Source organism: Staurois parvus, unplaced genomic scaffold (assembly GCF_062004578.1).
Source record: "Staurois parvus isolate SC_StPar_1 unplaced genomic scaffold, SC_StPar_1.0 ptg000091l, whole genome shotgun sequence".
NCBI lineage: Eukaryota > Metazoa > Chordata > Amphibia > Anura > Ranidae > Staurois > Staurois parvus.
The window spans coordinates 5294241-5316827 of NW_028317887.1; the positions used below are offsets into that span (position 1 = coordinate 5294241).

A 22587-nucleotide genomic window follows, 5' to 3' on the forward strand; every position below is an offset into this window, starting at 1 on the left:
AAGCATTCCTAGTTTGGTACCAGCCGTTTGTGTAAGTGTAACCTTTTTCACCCATCATAAAACAGATAATAGCTTCTCTCCCGGACTTAAAAGAGAATTGAACATTCCTCAGGTCAACTGTATGTTTCATGTCATGGATTATAACTGAGAGTCCACTGACATCCTGGCCAACATATTGTATTGGGCAGACGCAGAGCCACCCCCCCTTGCCGGGGGGGATTTTAAAAAGAGACAGGATAGCAAGTCTGAAAGTTAGAGTTGTAACAGTTCTCCCAGCTAACATCGAAGGAGGAGATAAAGAATCATCCTGCTCTGCAACTTGGATCTGCAAACCCAGGCTAAGGGCAAGTAACTTAACCCTGTAATTTCCTTCCTAATTATCGCTTTGCTGTGTCTTTATATACATATATATATATTTTTGTGACATCTCTTTGTAAATATTTTATTGCACCTGTTTGACTCTTTTAGTAATAAATCTTTCTTTCTGAAAGTGTTAAACTGTTTTTAAGCGCTTACCTGCAATTCACGAATTCCTGCCTTTTGCAGAGAAGCTACTGTGTTTGTATACTCCCTGCCCAATTGACCATATTGGACAGGTGACTTTTCAGTCATTATAGTGTATTTCTGACAGAGTCCGTCTTCTCTGTACAATTCAAGACGGTGGTGGCAGTGTGAAGGGTTAGTGGCGTAATTAACCTGACCCAGTAACAAGCGCATTCAGGCTGCAGGCACCGTTTGTAGACCATTAGCTGGACAATCGCTGTGCAGGGTGCAGCTGGGTGGGGCCTTGTTACGCACGTCACACTGCGGTTTTAGATCGGCCGGTCTTTCGGTCACGAGTTTGGTGAGGAGGTCTGGGGTCTGACGCCGTGGGCGTGACGTATTACTGTTAGTCGCGGTCGTGTGATTGTCGCATGTTGGTTGCGGCTACTGTGCGATCGTGACACCCATCATCAGTGCCAGCTCATCAGTGCCGCCTATCAGTGCCCATCAGTGCTGCCTATCAGTGCCCATCAGTGCTGTCTATCAGTGCAGCCTTATCAACACACATCAATGAAGGAGAAAAATTACCTGTTTGCACAGCAGACAGCATCATTGTCAGCCTGGGGGGAGGGGAGTGCTAAATGTATAAGCAGATTTAAAAACAGTAACAGCTCACACTTTATAATCAGTTACAGCAAACAGGTTTTTTTTTCTTATGGGATACAGGTTTTACATGAACAAATAAAAGCTGATAATTTTGATCACCCCAGTATTAAGTGGGTTGTCTCATCCATGAAAGCTGATACATTCTGCTGGAGAGCTGAAGCTTTTGAAGAACAAAAGACTTGCTGTCTGGGTTACCAGATTTAAATAGAAGAAGGAAATCCCGAAAAAGAAAATGAATGCAGTCATCACATCAAAGGATCGGTAAGCTGCAATATAAGAAATGTGTGCCATTGAGTTTAATACTGCTTTAGGTCATTACAGATGACAAGGAGGTGCTCTGCATCTGCAGGAAAAGAGGTTTAACCTCTGCACAAAGAAAATATTTGCAGTATGAGCTGTGAAAATGTGGAATAGACTTCTACAGGAGCTAGTTCTAGCCAGCTTAGTCGATTTAAAAAGAAATGTCGGATGTGTTTCTAATTCAACAGAATACAATGGACTTTTAATACTTAAAGGCTAAGGTCACCTTTGTAAAAAAAAAATAATACATTTTTTGCAGGAAAAAAATATGTGCATTTATAGTTTTTTTCATAGATGCTTGCAGAGAATTGTACCTATGTACAGTGGAGCCCCCCCCCCCCCCCCCTCCATGCTTCTTGGGTTCTCCCATTGCTCTGGGGAGCCCAGGACTGTGATAAACCTCAACAACAGCAAGCACAGGAACAGATCAGGGAACATACTGTCGCCAGGGAAGCAGCTCATCAAGCATGATCTGTGCTTGATTAGTCGCAGTGGAAGACAGAGGTGACATTGGGGTCTAATAGACTTGTTAGCCACTTGGTGGTAGCAATGAATTTAAATTAAATGAAAGCAGTAGTGAACTGGCCTCTCCCTCAGAATATTACAGAATTATATTCTGATACGGCCACAGATTTTTAGGAGAGTATTTCAAAATAGAATATGTGCAGTCAAGGGAAGCAAAGGGGGTCTTGCAAAAGTCCTTTTGGGGACTACTGGAAATCTGCAAGTGAAGAGGTTTTTTACTCAAATGAAAAAGCTGACAGAATCACCAATCTTAGCATATAGAAGCTGTATATGCTCCATGTGGATGCTAGCTTTGAAGGATTGTGGGGTCTTACATCAACACTATCCATCAATATCTCCATAGCAGATGATCAGAAGTCAAAAGGCTTCTTCATAATCACTTTAAGACCGCCCCATAGCAAATGTATTGCTACAGGGTGGCTGCGCTGTGCATAATCACGTAAATATACAAGATTTTTCATTGCCGGGTAGGGGGCGCGTGGGTGTCACCCTATCTGCGCTGTCATTGGCTCCCGAAAATGTCAATCACTGGGTCCCGGCCAGTGATTCATGACTGGGACTCGATGATTGGCAGAGAAGCTGACAGGGAAGAGATCTGTGTAAAAAACACAGATCCTGTCAGCGGGGACATGCTGCTTTCTATTTCTGCAAAGCAGAGAGATAGAAAGCAGCACATCCCCTAGTAAAACACCACAAAGTAAGCACACAGCAGTACACAGTTAACCCTTTGATCGCCCCAGATGTAAACCCCTTCCTGCCCAGTGTCATTAACCTCCTTAGCGGTATTCCCGAGTGTAGCTCGGGGTAAAATTTCAATACCAAGAGCGGTAACCCCGAGCTACACTCGGGCTTACCATGCGGCGTTGCTCAGGGGCTTCCCTGCAGCACTTACCTTGTCCTTCGCTCCCGCGATGTGTCCCCTGCAGCATCCCCGGCCATCTCCTCCGGCCGATGCCGGCATCCGGCTTCCGTGTTCCGGTCCCTGTGACGTTGGGACGTACGGGCACCGGAACCGGCGGGAAATTTGAAATTTTTAAGAAATGTCATTTTTGCTGTCATTGCTGTTTCAATGTTTTTAATAGTAAATCAGAACCACTTGCAGAATTGAGTGATAATGATTCGTGGAGAAATTCGTCATCAGACACTGAAAACGATTTTGCGACTTTGCTCAGCGATGTGAGAATTTGCCTCTGTATTTCAAATTTCAGTGTTTTTGGTTTGATTATATTATTGAATTAAATTTCTTATTATGTTATTATTTTTTATGATTATTTAATAAATTATAATTTATGATTTCGTGTTTCAAGTTTTATCATATCCGGGATGTTTACTAGACTCTTGTTCGGACAGATTTCAGTGAGTTATTCCTAAAAATGACAGCCTACAATAAAAAACGACATATTTCCATGCAAAAAAATGGTACCGCTTTCAGCACAAAAAATCGGAAAGAATCATACTGCCGAGGAGGTTAATACAGTGTCAGTGCATTTTATTAGCACTGATCACTGTATTGGTGTCATTGGGGATGTCAGTGGCAGTTAGTCAGTTCCCATCTAGTGTCAGTTTGTTTCAGAATGCCCGCCACAGTCTCGCATAAGTCGCTGATGGCTGTCATTACTAGTATAGAAAAAAAAAAAAAAAAATCCAGTATGTATTTGTAGACGTTATAACTTTCATGTAAACCAATTCATATACACTTATTGGGATTTTTTTTTTTTACCAAAGTCATGTAGCAGAATACATTTTGGCCTAAATTTATAAAGAAATTTTATTTTTGTAATTTTTATTGGATACGTTTTATAGCAAAAAGTAAAAAATATTGTTTTTTTTGTTTATAGAGCAAAAAATAAAAAAATGCAGAGGTGATCAAATACCACCAAAAGAAAGCTCTATTTGGGGGGGAAAGAATGATATAAGTGTAATTTATGTACAGTGTTGCATGACCGTGCAATTGTCAAAGTAATGCAGTGCTGTATCACAAAAAATGGCCTGGTCATGAAGGAGGGTAAATCTTCTGGAGGGCAAGTGGATAATAGTAACAAGTACACACTACAGAGGGATACACTTTATTCATATTTCACGTCTGAGGTTTACAACCACTTTAAAGTACTGCTGCTTCCTCTGTGAGTGGGACAGTCGTGCGAGAGAAATGCACTATACCAAAAGAGACTGGCCATTACGCCAGTCATTGCAGCCTGGAGAAAAAAATGTTAACTATCCAGCACTTGTAGACAGCAATAAGATCTTATTACCTCCATTACACATCAAGCTGGGATTAATGAAAAACTTTGTTAAGGCAATGGACAAGAATAAAGCAGGTTTCAAGTACCTGATTAGCAAATTTCCAGCACTTAGTGCTGCAAAAATAAATTTGTTGGGCCACAGATTCGTAAACTTATTCATGATGATGAGTTTCTTTCTCTGTTGCGTGGAAAGGAAAAGGCTGCCTGGACAGCATTTGTATCAGTGACATCAAATTTTCTTGGAAACAATAAAACACCAGACTACAAGAAAGTGGTAGAAAAACTCATCCAGACTTACAGAAATCTGGGTTGCAACATGTCTCTAAAAATTCATTTTCTACATTCGCATCTGGATTTTTTCCCACCAAACTGTGGAGCAGTGAGTGATGAACACGGAGAGCGCTTCCATCAAGACATTGCAGCTATGGAAAGAAGATATCAAGGTAAATGGAGCCCATCAATGCTTGCTGACTATTGCTGGACAGTTGTAAGAGATAGCCCTTTCCTCGAATACAAGAGAAAAGCCAAGAGAAGCAAAACCGACACAAACTGAAGACAAAACTAGTGAGAATCCTAAGTATTAAAATGATTCAACTTAGTTTATGGCTATAATTTTTCTTGGTAATCCTATGCAATATATTATGCCATTTAGGCTTTGTTATGTAGTCAATATCACTTGCTTTATATTTGTGGAAAGACATCTATCTATATAATTATTGTGCATTAAGTAGTCATTACGCCTATAGTAGAAAACTTTCCGTTTACAGAAAAACTAGAGCCAATTGACAAATTTCATTGTTATATTTGAACTCAGAATGTGAAATTCATTAAGAAATGGATCCTTTTGTTTCCAAAACTGGCAAAAAATAAAAATTTGTTGAACAGTGTAATCGGTAGTAATTCTAGCACCAGACCTGCTCCGTAAATCTAAAGAGACAACCTGTAAAGGCTTTTAAAGCATTGCCTATGGATAGTAATTTTTAGTCGTTTGTCACCATTGCATGGCGATGCACAATTTTAAAGCGTGACATGTTTGGTATCTATATACTAGTTGTAACATCATCTTTTATATTTTACAAACAATGGGTTATGCATTGTGGGGGTTTTTTTGCAATAAAATTCAAAAAAGTGTATTTTTTCCCCACCATTTTTTTCTCTAGGGCCACTGCTTGCAGTGTCACTATTGGTAGTATGAGGTGAAACCTGGACCCTATAGAGGCTGCACAGGCAGTCCAACTCCTCCAGGTTGGCACATCAATACGTGCCATTGCCAGAAGGTTTACTGTGTCTCCCAGCATAGTCTCAAGAGCATTGAGTAGATTCCAGGAGACAGGCAGTTACTCTAGAAGAGCTGGAAAGGGCTGTAGAAGGCCCTTAACCCATCAGCAGGACCAGTATCTGCTCCTTTGTGCATGGAGAAACAGGATGAGCACTGCCAGATCCCTACAATATGACCTCCAGCAGGCCACTGGTGTGAATGTCTCTGACCAATTAGAAACAGACTTCAAAAGGGTGGCCTGAGGGCCCGACGTCCTCTAGTGGGCCCTGTGCTCACTGCCCGGCACCATAGAGCTCGATTGGCATTTGCCATTGAACAACAGAATTGGCAGGTCTGCCACTGGCACCCTGTGCTTTTCACACATGAAAGCAGATTCACCCTGAGCACATGTGACAGACATGAAAGGGTCTGGAGAAGACGTGGAGCACATTATGCTGTCTGTAACATCTCTCAGCATGACTGTTTTGGTGGTGGGTCAGTGATGGTCTGGGGAGGCATATCCATGGAAGGACGCACAGACCTCTACAGGCTAGACAATGGCACCCTGACTGCCATTAGGTATCGGGATGAAATCCTTGGACCCATTGTCAGACCCTACGCTGGTGCAGTGGGTCCTGGGTTCCTCCTGGTGCATGACAATGCCTGGCCTCATGTGGCGAGAGTATGGAGGCAGTTCCTGGAGGTTTAAGGAATTGATATCATTGAATGGTCCCCACACTCGCCTGACCTAAATTCAATAGAACATCTCTGGGATATCATGTTTCGGTCCATCCGACACTGCCAGATTGCACCTCTGACTGTCCAGGAGCTCAGTGATGCCCTGGTCCAGATCTGGGAGGAAATACCCCAAGACACCATTCGTTGTCTCATTAGCAGCATACCCTGATGTTGAGGCATGCATACAAGCATGTGGGGGCCATACAAACTACTGAGTACCATTTTGAGTTGCAATGAAACTTCAGCAAAATGGACTAGCCTGCTGGATCATTTTTTCACTTTGATTTTCGGGGTGTCTTTGAATTCAGTCCTCTGTAGGTTGATCATTTTCATTTCCATCAAACGATCGGGCACCCTTACATTCCTAACACATTACCCAGTCCATATCAGTATAGATATCCAGCATGAGATTTTTCCCCATTGAGATCTGATGTGTTTTCAAAGTGTTCCTTTAACCACTTGCCAACTTCACTATAGCCGAATGGCGGCTCCCAGAACATGCCATCCCGCGTGCCCCCAGGCACCTAGCGCTCTCCGTGATCGCTGTGTCCTATGGATACAGCTGATTACATGATGAAGTAAAAGGCCAATCACAGCGGCCTTTTACCACCTGATCAGCTGTGTCCAATGACACAGCAGATCACCAATTAAATACAGTTGCTGTGTGACAGTGTGAGGAAAGTACTGCCGATAACCAGCAAATGTCACAGAACAGATCGGCACTGATCATCAGGGCACTGATGATCAGTGCCCTGATGATCAGTGCCCAGCAGTGCCGCCCAGCAGTGCCACCCACCAGTGCCCAGAAGTGTCACCCATCAGTGCCGCCAGTCAGTGCCATCAGTCAGTGCTGTCAGTGTCGCCAGTCAGCATCGCCCGTCAGTGCCACCCATCAGTGCAACCTATCAGTGCCCATCAGTGCTGCCTATCAGTGCCGCCTATCAGTGCCCATCATTGCTGCATATCAATGCAGCTTCATCTGCCTGTCAATGCCCATCAGTGCTGCCTATCAGTGCCGCCTATCAGTGCCCATCATTGCTGCATATCAATGCAGCTTCATCTGCCTGTCAGCCTCATCAGTGCAGCCTATCAGTGCCCATCAGTGCTGCCTATCAGTGACCATCAGTGCTGCCTATCAGTGCAGCTCATCAATGCACATCAGTGAAGGAGAAAAATTACCTGTTTGCAAAATTTAAGAAAATTTTTTCCAAATTTTTGCTCTTTTTTTGTTTATTGCGCAAAAAATAAAACACCCAGCAGCGATTAAAACCCACTAAAAGAAAGCTCTATTTGTGTGAAAAAAATGATACAAATTTCATATGGGTACAGTGTTGCATGACCGTGCAATTGTCATTCAAAGTGCGACAGTGCTGAAAGCTGAAAATTGGCCTGGGCAGGAAGGGGGTAAAAGTGTCCGGTAGGCAAGCAGTTAATTCTTTGGAGCGGTGTATGTGAAGTTTGGGGGGTTCTAAGTAATTTTCTAGCAAAAAAACCCCCAATTGTTACATGTGAACAAAAAGTGCCAGAAATGTCCCAGACTGGAAGTAGTTATTGGGTGCTTCTGGGGTCTGCAATCCCACCCTATGGAGTCAGGGTGAGGGTGGGGTCTCCCCATTGGGTGAGCGTGGGGTCTCCCCATAGGGTGAGGGTGGAGTCTCCCCATTGGGTGAGGGTGTGGTCTCCCCATTGGGTGAGGGTGGGGTCTCCGCATAAGGTGAGGGTGGGGTCTTCCCATTGTGTGAGGGTGGAATCTCCCCATTGGGTTATGGTGGAGTCTCCCCATAGGGTAAGGGTGGGGTCTTCACATTGGGTGAGGGTGGGGTCTCCACATTGACTGAGGGTGGGGTCTCCCCATTGGGTGAGGGTAGGGTCTCTCCGTAGGGTGAGGGTGTGGTCTCCCCGTAGGGTGAGGTCTCCCCGTAGGGTGAGGGTAGGGTCTCCACATTGGCTGAGGGTGGGGTCTCCCCATTGGTTGAGGGTGGGGTCTTCCCCATAGGGTGAGGGTGGGGTCTCCCCATTGGGTGAGAGTGGGGTCTCCCCATTGGGTGAGAGTGGGGTCTCCCCATTGCTATGTTGGTCTTGCGTTACTGATGAAAACGGAAAATCACGGCGTTAGGTAGGTCATTCCCAGCCGTGGCCACTAGGGGGCGGCTACCCATCGTGCCAGTAGACGAGGCAGCACGATCGCTTTCACTTGTGTGCTCTCTGGCAGTCCCCACCCTGTGATGTGACAAGGAGGGGAGGGAGATACAGGTTAAGAGTCAATCTACATGGATGTGACAATATCCACGTTATCAAGCTGCGGGACAACGCCACTCCTCCATCACAAGGACATCAACTCAATGGGAATGAGGGAAAACAGAGCAATCCACAGACAATAGCTGGATCCCCTCCCCTCCTCCTCCCTGTGTACTGAGGCTGCTGGGAAGGATCGGTGGAGGCGAGGAAGTGCATCTTTTTTTATCATCTGCCATTGCTTTGTGATGATCTGTGCGGTGGATGTGCGGGCTCATCATCCGGCTTTATTGTGACAGCAGCCTCCTACTGTTCTGATGGAGGGGGGCACAGTGGCATATACATGGCTGGTGAGTGGAGGTGCAGGGATCGGGGGTGTCACCGCTGTGTGCACATTGGGGAGCGTTGTCATCCATCACAGGGAGTGATCTAAGGTGGAGGGTGTCATGTCATGCCTAGGACTATGATGCACCATCGCTGACATCCCCTCCTTCCCTCACTGTTGATCATGATGATGGCAGCAGCAGCAGGAAAGGATGGCTACAACAACAGCTGTGACTTGAAGACTGCTAGGCTATGGAGGGATGCCGCCCTGCGTTCCAGGAAGCTGAGGAGCAGCCTTAGACAGCTCACCCTGAGTTGTGGGGATCAGGACAAGCTCATCCTCCCTGAGGACCTGGGGGATGTGGAGGTGCTTAACCTGGGCAACAACTCCCTGGAGGAGGTACCGGATGGCCTGCGGAGCCTGTCTATGGGCAACCTTCACGTCCTTATCCTGCGCAGGAACAAGTTCCTCAACGTGCCCTCTGCTGTGTATGAACTAGGTAGGCTGACAGAGCTGGACATGAGTCACAACCGACTGGGCTGTCTGACCGAAGCAGTGGGCTTATTGAGCCAGCTGAAGAAGCTGTGCTTGAGTCACAACAAACTGCAGACTCTACCTAGGCAGATGGGCTCCTTGGTGCACCTAGAGGAGCTGGATGTGAGCTTCAACCGTATCAGCCAGCTACCTGACACTATGCAGGGCCTTCCCCGCCTTAGAGTCCTGGATCTGGACCACAACGAACTGTGCAGCTTCCCTCAACAGCTCCTGCATCTCCCAGCGCTGGAGGAGCTGGACTTCTCTGGCAACAAAATGCTCGGTAGCGACTGTGGCGGCTCGTTGCCCCATGGCATCAGAACCATGAAGTTATTGAAGGTCTTGTGGTTGAGTAGCACTGGGCTCTGCTCCTTACCGGACTCCTTCTGTAGTTTGGGCAGCTTGGAAAGCCTCATGCTGGACAACAATAACCTCTGCTCCTTGCCCAATGGCTTTGAGGAGTTGCAAAAGCTGAGGATGGTTAACCTGTCTTCAAATGCCTTTCAGGAGTTTCCTAAGGCTTTGCTTCAACTGCAGGACTTGGAGGAGCTGTACATGAGCCGTAACAGACTGACAGTGGTACCAGAGGGCATCTCCAGCTTGTTCAGGCTGGTAACCTTGTGGTTGGATAACAACAGAATAAGGTATCTGCCTGACACAATAGTGGAGCTCGGCTTGCTGGAGGAGCTTGTGTTGCAAGGTAACCAAATAGCAATTCTTCCGGACAACTTTGGGAAACTCTCCAAAGTCAACATCTGGAAGATCAAAGACAACCCTTTGATTCAACCTCCTTATGAGGTTTGTATGAAAGGGATCCCTTACATTGCTGCATATCAGAAAGAACTAGCCAATTCACAGCCGGCAGTAAAGCCAAGGTTAAAATTAGTCCTCTCAGGCCAGAAGGATGCCGGCAAAACTATGCTTAGACATTGCCTCACGGATGGTCATCAAAGCAGCTGTATACAGGGAAATACAGGGATTGAGGTCACTAACTGGACAGCTGATGTAGAACGGGGACTAACATTTATTGTGTATGAGTTAGCTGGGGACCAGAGTTATGACATAATCAATCCTTTCTTCCTCTCCCCTGGTGCTCTGTATATCCTTGTTGTTAATTTAAAGTCTTATGTTTCTAGGCATTTTTATAAATCTGTAGGTTATTTTCTACATTTTATCAGTGCCAAGGTACCTCATGCAGTTGTATGCATAGTAGGGACTCATGCAGACTTGTGCGAGGAAAAGGAGATCGAGGAAAAATGCCTTGATATCCACCACCAGATTTCCCTGCAGGAAAAGAAGGATATGGAATCCCTACAAAATCTGGCACAGACTGTTGATGAAGCCCTTAGCCAAAATTATGACATGCGCGTGTCAAACCCTCATGCAGCTTTTTATGGTGTTAGTGATAAGAACCTGAGGAGGAAGAAAGCTCAGTTGCAATATTTAATGAATAATCGTCTTCAGATTCTCTCACCTGTCCTCTTTGTCAGCTGCCACGATTATTCAAACATCAGACGCTTGCGAGACAAACTCCTTTCTGTGGCTGAACACAGAGAGATTTTCCCAAACCTGCATAGAGTTCTTCCCAAATCCTGGCAAATGCTGGAAGAATTGCACTTTAAACCTCAGGAGCTCTGGTTGACATGGTGGGACTCGGCAAGGCTAGGCCTACAAGCAGGGTTGACCGAGGACCGGCTGCAGAGTGCCCTGTCTTACTTGCATGAGAGTGGGAAGTTGCTCTATTTTGAAGACAATGTGACTCTTAAAGAGTATGTTTTTCATAATCTGACAAAACTGATTGACATTTTGAATGTCTTTTTCCAGAGAGATGCATCTGTTCTGCTACAAAAGCTAATGAGTGACTCTAAGATAGATGAGTTGAGGGCCACACAGCTTCATCATTATGTAGAAGGTTTTCTTCTTCATGGACTTCTGCCCACTCATATCATTAAACTACTGCTTAAACCACATATCAAAACCCAAGAAGACTTGCAGCTTATTCTTGAACTTTTGGAAAAGATGGGCCTGTGTTACTGTATCAATAGATCCAAATCCAAACCATTAAATGGGGCCACGGCTTGGTATAAATTCCCATGCTATGTGAAGAATGAAGTACCTCATGCAGAAGCCTGGATCAATGGTACCAACATATCAGGACAATCTCTAGCAGTAGAACAACTACAGATAGAATACAACTTTCCATTTATATTTCCCCCTGGCTTGTTTGCCCGCTTTAGCGTTCACATTAATAATCATGTTGTGCATCGCTCAGATGGTAAATTTCAGATCTTTGCCTATAGGGGAAAAGTGCCAGTTGTAGTGAGCTTTCGTCCTTCCAGAGGAGCCTTACAGTCAGACGTTTTGTCTATTGCCAGCCATGCGTCATTGCCTAACATATGGACTGCATGGCAAGCTATAACACCCTTGGTTGAAGAACTGAATGCACTATTACAAGAATGGCCCGGCCTTTACTACACAGTACAAGTTCTATGTTCCAAGTGCCTTAAAAGGGGGTCACCCAATCCACACACCTTCCCAGGTAGGTTTAATGTCATCTCTATGTGTTTGTGTGCATATATGACTTTGTTTAGTCACTGTCTCCTTTGCATTTTGGATATAGCCGTTAATAACATTTTCTCAGTTTAATTGTATATGCAGTTATATATTTGTACTGAGCAGTTAACATACGCTACCTTGAAGTGATCATTTATGGACAAATAATGAGAATGTCAGAGAACATGTATACATTGCAGATTTTAGATATGCAGTTCTGCAGACCACACCATGAAACCCAGTGCAGTAATGGAAGACGTTTAGGTGTATGTGAACTGTAGTAAGTTTTGTTGAGCAGCTGTGGATCCCTGTTTGATCTCCAAGCATTCATTCACACTTGACCATAAGCATAGCCAGGTGATTTAGATGCTTTTTTTAATTCATGCCAGTTGTGGTATAGGAGCAGAGTTGCATGTTTTTGGCAACCAAGACATTTAAATGAGAGCACCTAAAAAGCTTGTGTAAATGTGTTTCTCAGGGGCTGTTGTTAAAATCTATGGGTACAAAAATGTATGATTTTGCCCCAAGGAAGCTCATGCACCTGTTTGAGCTTCACGTGACATGCAACAAGTGACACAAAGCTCAGGTGTGAACAAGCCTATTGAGATTAATGGGATTCTTCATCTTGAGCATTGCAGCACAACAGGAATTGAAAAATAAAGGTGTGAAATGGGGCTAATAGTGTACAATTGTTTAGCTGTGTGATCAGGGCAGCGTAATCACTGGTGTGTGGGTTAGATACAACTTACCCTAGGTTCACACCTAAGCGTTTTCTGCAACGTGTTGCAGAAATGTAGTACAGTCTATTTATTTATTTCAGGTAGTTATATAGCGCCGTCAATTTACGAAGCACTTTACATATATATTGTACATACATATCAGTCCCTAACCCTCAAGGGCCGTACAATCTAAGGTCCCTAGCTCACATTCATACATACACATACTAGGGCCAATTTAGACAGGATCCAATTCACCTACCAGCATGTCTTTGGAGTGTGAGAGGAAACCAGAGTACCCGGAGGAAACCCATGCAGTCACAGGGAGAACATGCAAACTCCAGGCAGGTGGTGCGGATTCGAACCAGCGACCCTAGTACTGCCAGGCGGAAGTGCTAACCTTTTAGCCACTGTGCTGCCCATTTAACATGATTTCCTATGGGACATGTTCACATCTCCGTGTTTTCACCCGGTGCGTTTTTTGGAAAGGGTCAGTGACATTTTTGAAGTTGCTTTTTTGGTTATATAGACTTCAATTAAAATGCTGCAGAAAAGCATGTAATGCATTTTTGCACCATTTTTGATGCGTTTTGTGTTTCTAAATATGCCTAGCAACCAGAAAATGAAAATAGAAAAAAAAAATGCAAAACGCATAAAAAAATATCAAAAAGTGCAAAAATGCAAAACGCAACACTAAACACAATGCAGAAACTGGTCAAACACAATCTGCATAGGTGTGAACCTGGCCTAATGGAGTAAGTGCCCAATGTGGCTCACAAGCTACAGTCAGGATTCACTCTGCCTTATCTGGTCATGTCATCGTTAAAGTGATATTAAAGGGTAATTTTTTTTCTTTAAATAAGAAACATATCATGCTTACCTGCTCTGTGCAGTGGTTGTGCACAAAGCTTCCCTGTTCTTCTTGGGTCCCATGCTGGTGCGCCTCCCCTTTGACCAGTGCCCCAATAGCAAGCCTTTTGCTATGGGGGGATTGGTGAGTGCTCACCCCTGAGCCCCGCTCTACGCGTTCATAAGACACATAGAGCCTAGTCTCGGCTTCACCTCGTTGGCTCACCGACTGTGATTGACAGCAGTGGGAGCCAATGGCTCCCACTACTGTGACTCAGCCAATGAGGAGAGAAAGACACGGGACAGCCAACGCTCCTGTGCACATCTCTGGATTGAGAAAGTATTTGGGTTAGTATTAGGGGGGCTGGGGGGGGGGGCAGCACACAGAAGGTTTTTACCTTCATGTTTAGAATGCATGAAGGTAAACAATCTTCAGCCTTTATAACCATTTTAAGCTTTCTTGAAGCACTAGGGCTGATTTACTAAAGGCAAATGGATGGTTTACTTTGCAAGGTAATTTTCCCCAGAGTTTAGTGAATGTGGTGAAAATTCACTTTGCAAATGATACCCAATCACGAACCAAAAATTAAAAAAAAAACAGTATTTTCTCTTGCACATGATTAGATGATGAAAGTCAATAGCGCTTGCCCACAGCCACTAAGGAAAGGCAAAATTCCCTTGCAAAGTGAACAGCCTATTTGCATTCAGTAAATCAACCTCAATGTGTAGTATCTCTCCATGACCCCAAGTAGTTATGTTAGTAGTATGTAGTAATATGTTAAAGTAGTTGTAAAGCCTGAATGTGTTTTTATCTTTATGCATTCTTTGCATGAATGTAAAAAACCTTCAGTATGCAAGCTCCCCACGCAGTCCCCCCTAATGCTTACTTGAGCCCGATCCTGATCCAGCGATGTGCACCAGAGCGACTGCTGTCATGGCTGTCTGCCTCCTCATTGGCTCATTGTCAGTCACAGCCAGTGAGGTGAGGGTGGGGCCAAGCCCCATTCTCTAGGAGGCACAGAGCCAACTTGGGAGTGAGCACGCACAAGTGCCCCTTTAGCAAGTGGCTTGCTATGGGGGCACTCGGCAGGGGGGAGGAGCCCAGAGTGGCGACAGGGGACCTGAGAAGAGGAGGATCAGGGTCGCTCTGTGCAAAACCCTTGCACAGAGCAGGTAAGTATGATATATTTGTTATACAAAAAAAAGAAAAGCCTTTAGTATCACTTTAAAGAAATTATTATTGAGAAAAATATGGAGGTCATAGCTGATTTTCTAAAAATATTAGTTACCTGTTGTTCATGCTGATCCAGCAGCTTTGGAACTTAGATTCAACCCTAAACTAGTATATTAATCTGAAACTTTTTCCTGTGGTTAGCTTTGTAAAAAGGGATGGTTATTAATTTGAAACTTAATTCTGGAGAAAAGAAAAAAAAAACATTGCAATGGGGTTCCCCTGGACTGCAAAGATTGCATGCTTGTTTATGCTTAGGGTACACATAACAAGAATTTTTATTTTAAAAAGTTATTCTTTGCTCCCCCTGGCAACCAGCGCTGATATCTCCCTGGTGCTCCAGCTTGTGGGAGATCCTTCAGTGTCCTTGGCTATTTGCACTGCATTGTACTTAACCTGACAGTGCCTTCTACCACTGAAAAGTCAGGGAGAAGGCTATAGGCCCTGGCAGCGATAGGGTAAGTAAATGTTCTTGTTAGGCATAAATAAGCATTTAACCCTTGCAGTGCAGGGGGATCCGCATTGCAAGGGATATTTTTTTTATTTTCCCTGAAGTTCAGCTTTAACAGTAAGCAGTGACCACATAATTTTAATGAATTGTTGCAACTCCAGTGCTTTCCTCCCAAAGACAATCAGGCAATGATATTGATTGTACATGTATAGCTATAGGTATTTTCAGGCCTAAACAAATGGCAAATGTAACATACACTATATTGCCAAAAGTATTGGGACACCCCTGCAAATCATTGGATTCAGGTGTTCCAATCACCTCCATGGCCACAGGTGTATAAAATCAAGCACCTAGGCATGCAGACTGCTTCTACAAACATTTGTGAAAGAATGGGTCGCTCTCAGGAGCTCAGTGAATTCAAGCGTGGTACCGTCATAGGTTGCCACCTGTGCAATAAATCCATCTGTGAAATTTCCTTGCTACTAAATATTCCACGGTCAACTGTTAGTGGTATTATAACAAAGTGTAAACAACTGGGAACAGCAGCAACTCAGCCACGAAGTGGTAGGCCACGGAAAATGACAGAGCGGGGTCAGTGCATGCTGAAGCTCACAGTGCGTAGAAGTTGTTAACTGTTTGCAGAGTCAATAGCAAAAGACCTCCAAACTTGGTGTGGCCTTCAGATCAGCACAACAACAGTGCGTAGAGAGCTTCATGGAATGGGTTTCCATGGTTGAGCATCTGCATCCAAGCCTTATATCACCAAGTGCAATGCAAAGCGTCGGGTGCAGTGGTGTAAAGCACACCGCCACTGGACTCTAGAGCAGTGGAGAAGTGTTCTCTGGAGTGACCAATCACACTTCTCTGTCTGGCAATTCAATGGATGTGTCTGGGTTTGCCGGTTGCCAGGTGAATGGTACTTGTCTGACTGCATTGTGCCAAGTGTAAAGTTTGGTGGAGGGGGATTATGGTGTGGGGTTGTTTTTCAGGGGTTGGGCTTGGCCCCTTAGTTCCAGTGAAGTGAACTCCTAAAGCGTCAGCATACCAAGACATTTTGGACAATTTCATGCTGCCAACTTTCTGGGAACAGTTTGGGGATGGCCCCTTCCCATCCCAACATGACTGCGCACCAGTGCACAAAGCAAGGTCCATAAAGACATGGATAAGCGAGTTTGGGGTGGAGGAACTTGATTGGCCTACACAGAGTCCTGACTTCAACCTGATAGTACACCTTTGGGATGAATTAGATAACATTCCTATAGACACACTCCTAAACCTTGTGGACAGCCTTCCCAAAAGAGCTGAAGCTGTTATACCTGCAAAGGGTAGGCCAACTCAATATTGAATCCTATGGACTAAGACTGTGATGCCATTAAAGTTCATGTGTGTGTAAAGGCCGGCATCCCAATACTTTTGGCAATATAGTGTAAGTATGACTGTGTTGTATTTGGAGCATATAAGGCACATGTAATGTCTATGTACTTTGTATATGGCTGACAATAGTATATACATGTGTTCCTTTTATGGAAAATTGACTCTACTTATGAACAGCTGCATGTCTTCCTAATAGCAACTCTTGAATGTGTTCTTTCTTTTCAGGTCAATGACCTCAAATGTACACAGTATGTTTTAGATAAAACATTGGTGTAGTTCCACAAATAATATTTTTTGTTTGCTCCTGTGATTATCAGCTGCACTATTAGCATGCCTAATATTGATGACGAGTAAGGGCTTTCTAAAAACAAATGGTACAATGTTGCCAGTTTTTATATAAATCTTATTCATATTTCGGTTTTCAGGCCATTTTTAAAACCTTCCATTATCTGTCCCTGTTACATCTAAATCAGACTCAAACTGACCTCCAGCTTGGTATACAAAACTTTTGAGAACTATAGGCTTTCACGTGACTTTGTTACACTAGACATCATGCTAAGCATAATAAACTTTGAAGCACAACAGATTAGTGTTTGTAGCCTATATTTTAAATATTTAAGCCACCTACTTTTTCCCGAGTGCTTGGAGTGTATGTTCGTGTATAGTGCTGCCAATTACATGTAGTGATAATAATGTGTTGGTGTCATCTGCTGCCCTACAATCCTATGCTTTTCTTCCCCCTGATCTTAGCACCATGTGTAGCAGCCTTTCTCAACCTTTTTTCCATGGAGGAACACATAAAATAGTGTTCAGGTCTCAGATAACCCCTACCAAAAATATTTAACCTAAAGCTCATGGTACATTAACATGATAATGGTATAATAAATAAAGAGTGGGATTTACTTTGTAATCAGGAAATTAAACAACTAATAATATTACTGGGCAGAAAAGAAACACAGGCAATAAACTGACCCTTTACATTGGCAGTCAGTGTGAAAGTAATCCCTTACATTGGCCGTGAGTATAGAAGTGACCCTTACATTGGTGGTCAATATAGATGTGACCCTTTACATTGGCAATCAGTGTAGAAGCAAGCAACCCCTTACATTGGCGGTCAGTGTAGAAGTGACCCCTTACATTGGCAGTCAATATACAAATGACCCCTACACTGATGGTCAGTGTAGAAGCGACCTCTTACATTGATGGTCAATGTAGAAATGACCATTACTTTGATAGTCAGTGTAGATGTGACCCTTACATTGGCAGTCAATATAGAAGTGACCCTTACACTGATGGTCAGTGTAGAAGTGACCTCTTACGTTGGTGATCAATGTAGAAGTGACCCTTACTTTGATGGACAGTGTAGAAGTGACCCTTACGCTGGGGGTGAGTGTAGAGGTGACCCCTTACATTGGCAGTCAAAATAGAAGTGACTCTAACACTGATGGGCAGTGTAGAAGTGACCATTACATTGGGGGTCAAATGTAGAAGTGCCCTTGTATTGGTGGTCAGTGTAGAAGTGACTCTCATTACATTGGTGGTTAGTGAGAAGTGACCCCTTACATAGATGGTCAGTGTGGAAGTGACCCCTTACATTAATATTCAGATTAAGTTGAAGATTACTTTTCCACTGCCAACCTTTTGAGGAAGCCCAGGGATCCATGGAACTTTGGTTGAGAAAGGCAGTGTTGGAGCAACTGTCCACTTTTTGAATACAGTTGAATAGGTATTTCTTTAGATCCTTATTACTCTTGAAAAGTCAGAGAAACCAAGGTAATGTGTTGTATGTTCATTATATTCTTGTCCAAAGTAGGCATTTCCCTCACTAACCCCTAGGGAAGCTTTGACTTTTGCATGCTATATCTAAGAACAATGGAGGTTGTGCCCATTGTATCAATCATATTCGATGCTTAATTTTTTTTTTTTTTATCAACAGTAATCAAATGTCTAATATAATTCACTCCCCAGCTCATAATCAGACCTATAGTGTTACACACCAGCATTTTGCAAGCACAGGAAAACAGTATGAAATATTAGGCTCCATACAGGCAAGTTGTGAGCATCAGCAATCCATCACCTACCTCACCTGAACCAGTTCTTTGCCGGTCTTCGGGTCCCCTGCTCCAGCATGTTTACTGTGGGAAGCCAGCTGGTGACCCCTCAGCAGCAAAGTTCAGTAATGCACTGTATTGCTGGTCACCAAACTCTCTAACGACGTGACTAAGTAGTATGCACATGTCCTTAGAAAAGCCTTTCTCAACCTTTTTAGCACAGAGGAACCCTTGAAATAACTTTTCCCTCTCAGGGAAGCCCTGCTAAAAATGACTATATCTACAACTCATGATACATTAGTGTGATGGTCAGTGGAATAAATACTCCTTACATTAGTGGTCATTGGAAAGACTTACCCCCTTATAGATGCCTAAAAAAAATCAATGGTGTAAGTGGGAACTTATCTGAGAGGCAGAAATTGCTCAAGGAAGGCCTAGCAAATGTCAAAGGAACCCTAGGATTCCATGGAACCTTGGTTGGGAAGCCCTGCCCTAGACCAGTGTTTCTCAACCTTTTTTCAGTCAAGACGCCCTTTAAAATTATGGATAGTCCTGAGGCATCCTTTTAAATTATGGACAGTCTTGAGGCACCCCATTCTAAAATAGGGTGCCTCAAGACTGTCCATAATTTTAAAAGGGCACCCCATTCTAAAATGTGAAAAACTATTCTAATAGTTTTATATAACACCGCAACATCCACACATGTAGGACACCCAACATTAGAGGTGATTTATTTTTCCAAAGCAAATACACTTTTGCACACAGGTACTGACTAGTATTCCAGTGTTTTTCTTCTTCTGTTTTTCTCCATCTCTGAGCTAATGTGACCCCAGCACTGATGGAGAAGGGCAGGGGAGGGTCAAGCTAGGATGCTGTGCAGGCAGCTGACATCCTCCTTATCAACTGATGATGTCATTGGTTGCCAGGACCCCGGCTGGTGGAAGGTCATAATGGTGTACAATGAAAACCCGTGGCTTTGTGTAACTAAAATGCAGGCTTGTCCACCCGCTGGCTTGTATACACGTTTTGGGCAATTTTCAGAGATTTTGCCAAGGCACCCCTGAAGAAACCTCAAGGCACCCCAGGGTGCCTGGGCACCCTGGTTAGAGAAAGGCTGCCCTAGAGGCCTAGACCAACAGCAAACACTTTCAGATGGCTGCATTTCATTATGGGATGCTAATTTTAAGACAACATGAGTGTACGTTCAGTAACTTTTAGTGAATTTAAAGTCTGTATGTATCAGATAATTGAATTTCTGAAAATGCTTTCATTTATATCTTTTTCTAAACATGTCTTCTAATTCAAACTATTTTTAAGGTCTTGGTTGCACAATTCCACATCCTGTCCAGAATCCCACTTGAAAAGAACTTGCGTGTAGTCCATCGATATGTGATTGTAGCTGTATTACCCGAGCTGGTCATGAGCCTCGTTTTTTTAGCATGGATGATTTACTGCATAGCTTAAGACTAAACATTTTCTCGCTCTGGCAGCAGGCCTTGCAGATTCTTTGAATAACTTAGTGCTGGATTAAAGTCAGCTCCAGTGCAATTGCCATAGATCAATTTAAGATATGGAGGTTGTTGTTTCCTAAATTGTCAGTGCATCTTATCAAGCCCTTGTTGAAAAACTATAGTCTATCAAAACAGATCTTAGGTAAATACAAGGCATCTTGTGAAGGGGACTGATGTTTTATGCTGGATCTTCGTGGAAGAAACTTCCTGTTTAAAAAACAAAAAAGTATGGTCTGTATAGTGCTTGTGTTTAAATGTGCAAAGGGGTGTACACGTTCATACTCCTATAAATCAGGGGTGTGGAAATTTTTTAAAAAACTACTTGTTCAAGGACTAAATCAGGGTTCCAATCTACTTGTCCCTCATGACAATCTGCTTGTCGTGATAAAAAAAAAAAAAGCAAAACAATTTTTGCCAGTTTGGAAAATATTATTCCTATTATACAAGAATTATATAGCACCAACAGTTTGCTCAGCGCTTTACAATATAACAGGAGAAAATACAGCAACAATACAGTTCAATACAAGAGGGTTAGGAGGGCCCTGCTCCTTGGAGCTTACAATCTAAGAATGAAGGGTTGATGTTTTTTTATTACACAAAACATTAAACAAAAGGGGCTTCATGGCGACTTAAACTGATATAACATTTCTTAATTAGTATTATTAATATATATATATATATATATATATATTTTAAAGCAGAGGCCTTAGAGAATAAATTGGTGGGATTTGCATTTTTTTATGTAACACGATATGTGCGCAGCAGCTTTTCAAATAACAATTTTTTAAGGGAAAAATACACTTTTTTGAATTTTAATGCAAAAACAATACAATACTAAACCCAATTTTTTGGTAAAATATAAAAGATAATGTTACTCTGAGTAATGTTACTCTGAGGAAATAGATACCAAACATGTCATGCTTTATAATTGCGCACACCTGTTTTACTATCCATAGGTGACGCTTTAAAAGTCTTTACAGGTTAACACTTTAGATTTACAGATGGTGCTAGAATTACTGCCCATGAGCTGACATTCTCGGTAATGCATCACGTGTGGACCAAATTCTGTGTGCAGGACCGACGCATGTGTTTGCCTTTGCGTGCGGAGATGGGGGTACTTTAAAAAAAAAAATGTTATATGTAACACGATATGTGCGCAGCAGCTTTTCAGATGTAAAGGGAAAAATACACTTTTTTGAATTTTAATGCAAAAAACAATACAATACTAAACCCAATTTTTCGGTAAAATATAAAAGATGATGTTACTCTGAGTAAATAGATACCAAACATGTCAAGCTTTATAATTGCGCACGCCCGTTTTACTATCCATAGGCGACTCTTTGAAAGTCTTTACAGGTTAACACTTTAGATTTACAGAGGAGGTCTGGTGCTAGAATTACTGCCCATAAGTTGACATTCTTAGTGATGCATCACATGTGTGGACCAAATGCTGCGTTCGCCTTTGTGTGCAGGGATGGGGGTGCTTTAAAACTTTTTTTTATTATTTTAACACTTTCGCATTCATTTTTTTTTTTATTACTTTTTTTTGCTGTCACAAGGAATAAAAACATATCTTGTGACAGTAATAGGCAGTGACAGGTGCTCTTTATCGAGAGATCTGGGATCAATAAGACCCCAGATTCCTCATCTGCCCTTAAAAGCATTTAATCACACAAGATTGGTGTGAGCAAATGCTTTTAATTTGTAAAAGATGGTGCCATTTACATCCAGAGAAACCGGAAGCGATGTATGCTCATTGCTTCCTGTTTCCTATATCAGAGTGGAAACACCAGATGGTCGATCAGATGTCCTGGTGCGACAGGACAGTTTGCAGAAGGGGTGATGTCCCCTCCCGCTGCTTGTAAAAGCAATCCAGTGGCTAGTTAGCTGCTTGGATTTCTTTTACAAGAGAGCCGACCATCGCTTGAATTCCAGGGCTACATGTAAGGAAAAACCTCTTGCCTGGCGCCCTGAACTGCATGTCCCAGGCATCAGGCTATAGAAATTGCATATCCCTGTAAGTGTCTAAAATCCTTCTACCCCCCCCCCAGAATGCAAATTTAAACACCTTCCCAGGTTAAATATATGAATATTCAAAATATATATTTTTTTGCAAGGGGTGTGATTTACATGTATACACATGTATATGCATATTCACAAGTACTGACTAATAGTGCAGATTTCTTTTCCCCCTTTTTTTTGTAAGGATCTGAATGTTACGCTAGTTTGCTGACATTTAGGGCCAATTCACACTAGTGCAGTTGTACAACACAGATCAACAGAAAGACATCTGAAAAACAATAATTTCCACTGTGTCCTATTCACACCATATTGCTGCGTTGACCTGCGTTGTGCTAAAATGCAAAAGGTATGCATTTTAGCACAACGCAACAGATTATTATTATACAGGATTTATATAGCGCCAACAGTTTGCGCAGCGCTTTACAAAATGAAGGTAGACATTACAGTTACAATACAATTTGGTGCAAGGGGAAACAGAGGGCCCTGCTCATTAGAGCTTACAATCTAGGAGATGTAAGCAGA

At 43.1% G+C, this 22587-nt stretch overlaps 1 protein-coding gene across 1 annotated transcript in view; it reads left to right on the plus strand.

Annotated features, from left to right (window-relative positions):
• Window positions 1-8380: 8380 nt before the first annotated feature.
• MFHAS1 (multifunctional ROCO family signaling regulator 1) overlaps window positions 8381-22587 on the plus strand; it is a 134817-nt gene continuing 120610 nt past the window's right edge. Inside the window, exon 1 of the mRNA XM_089670587.1 lies at window positions 8381-11846. Within this exon, the coding sequence (XP_089526713.1) occupies window positions 8957-11846 (2890 nt within the window). The 5' untranslated portion in view covers window positions 8381-8956. The remainder of the gene's footprint in view (window positions 11847-22587) is intronic.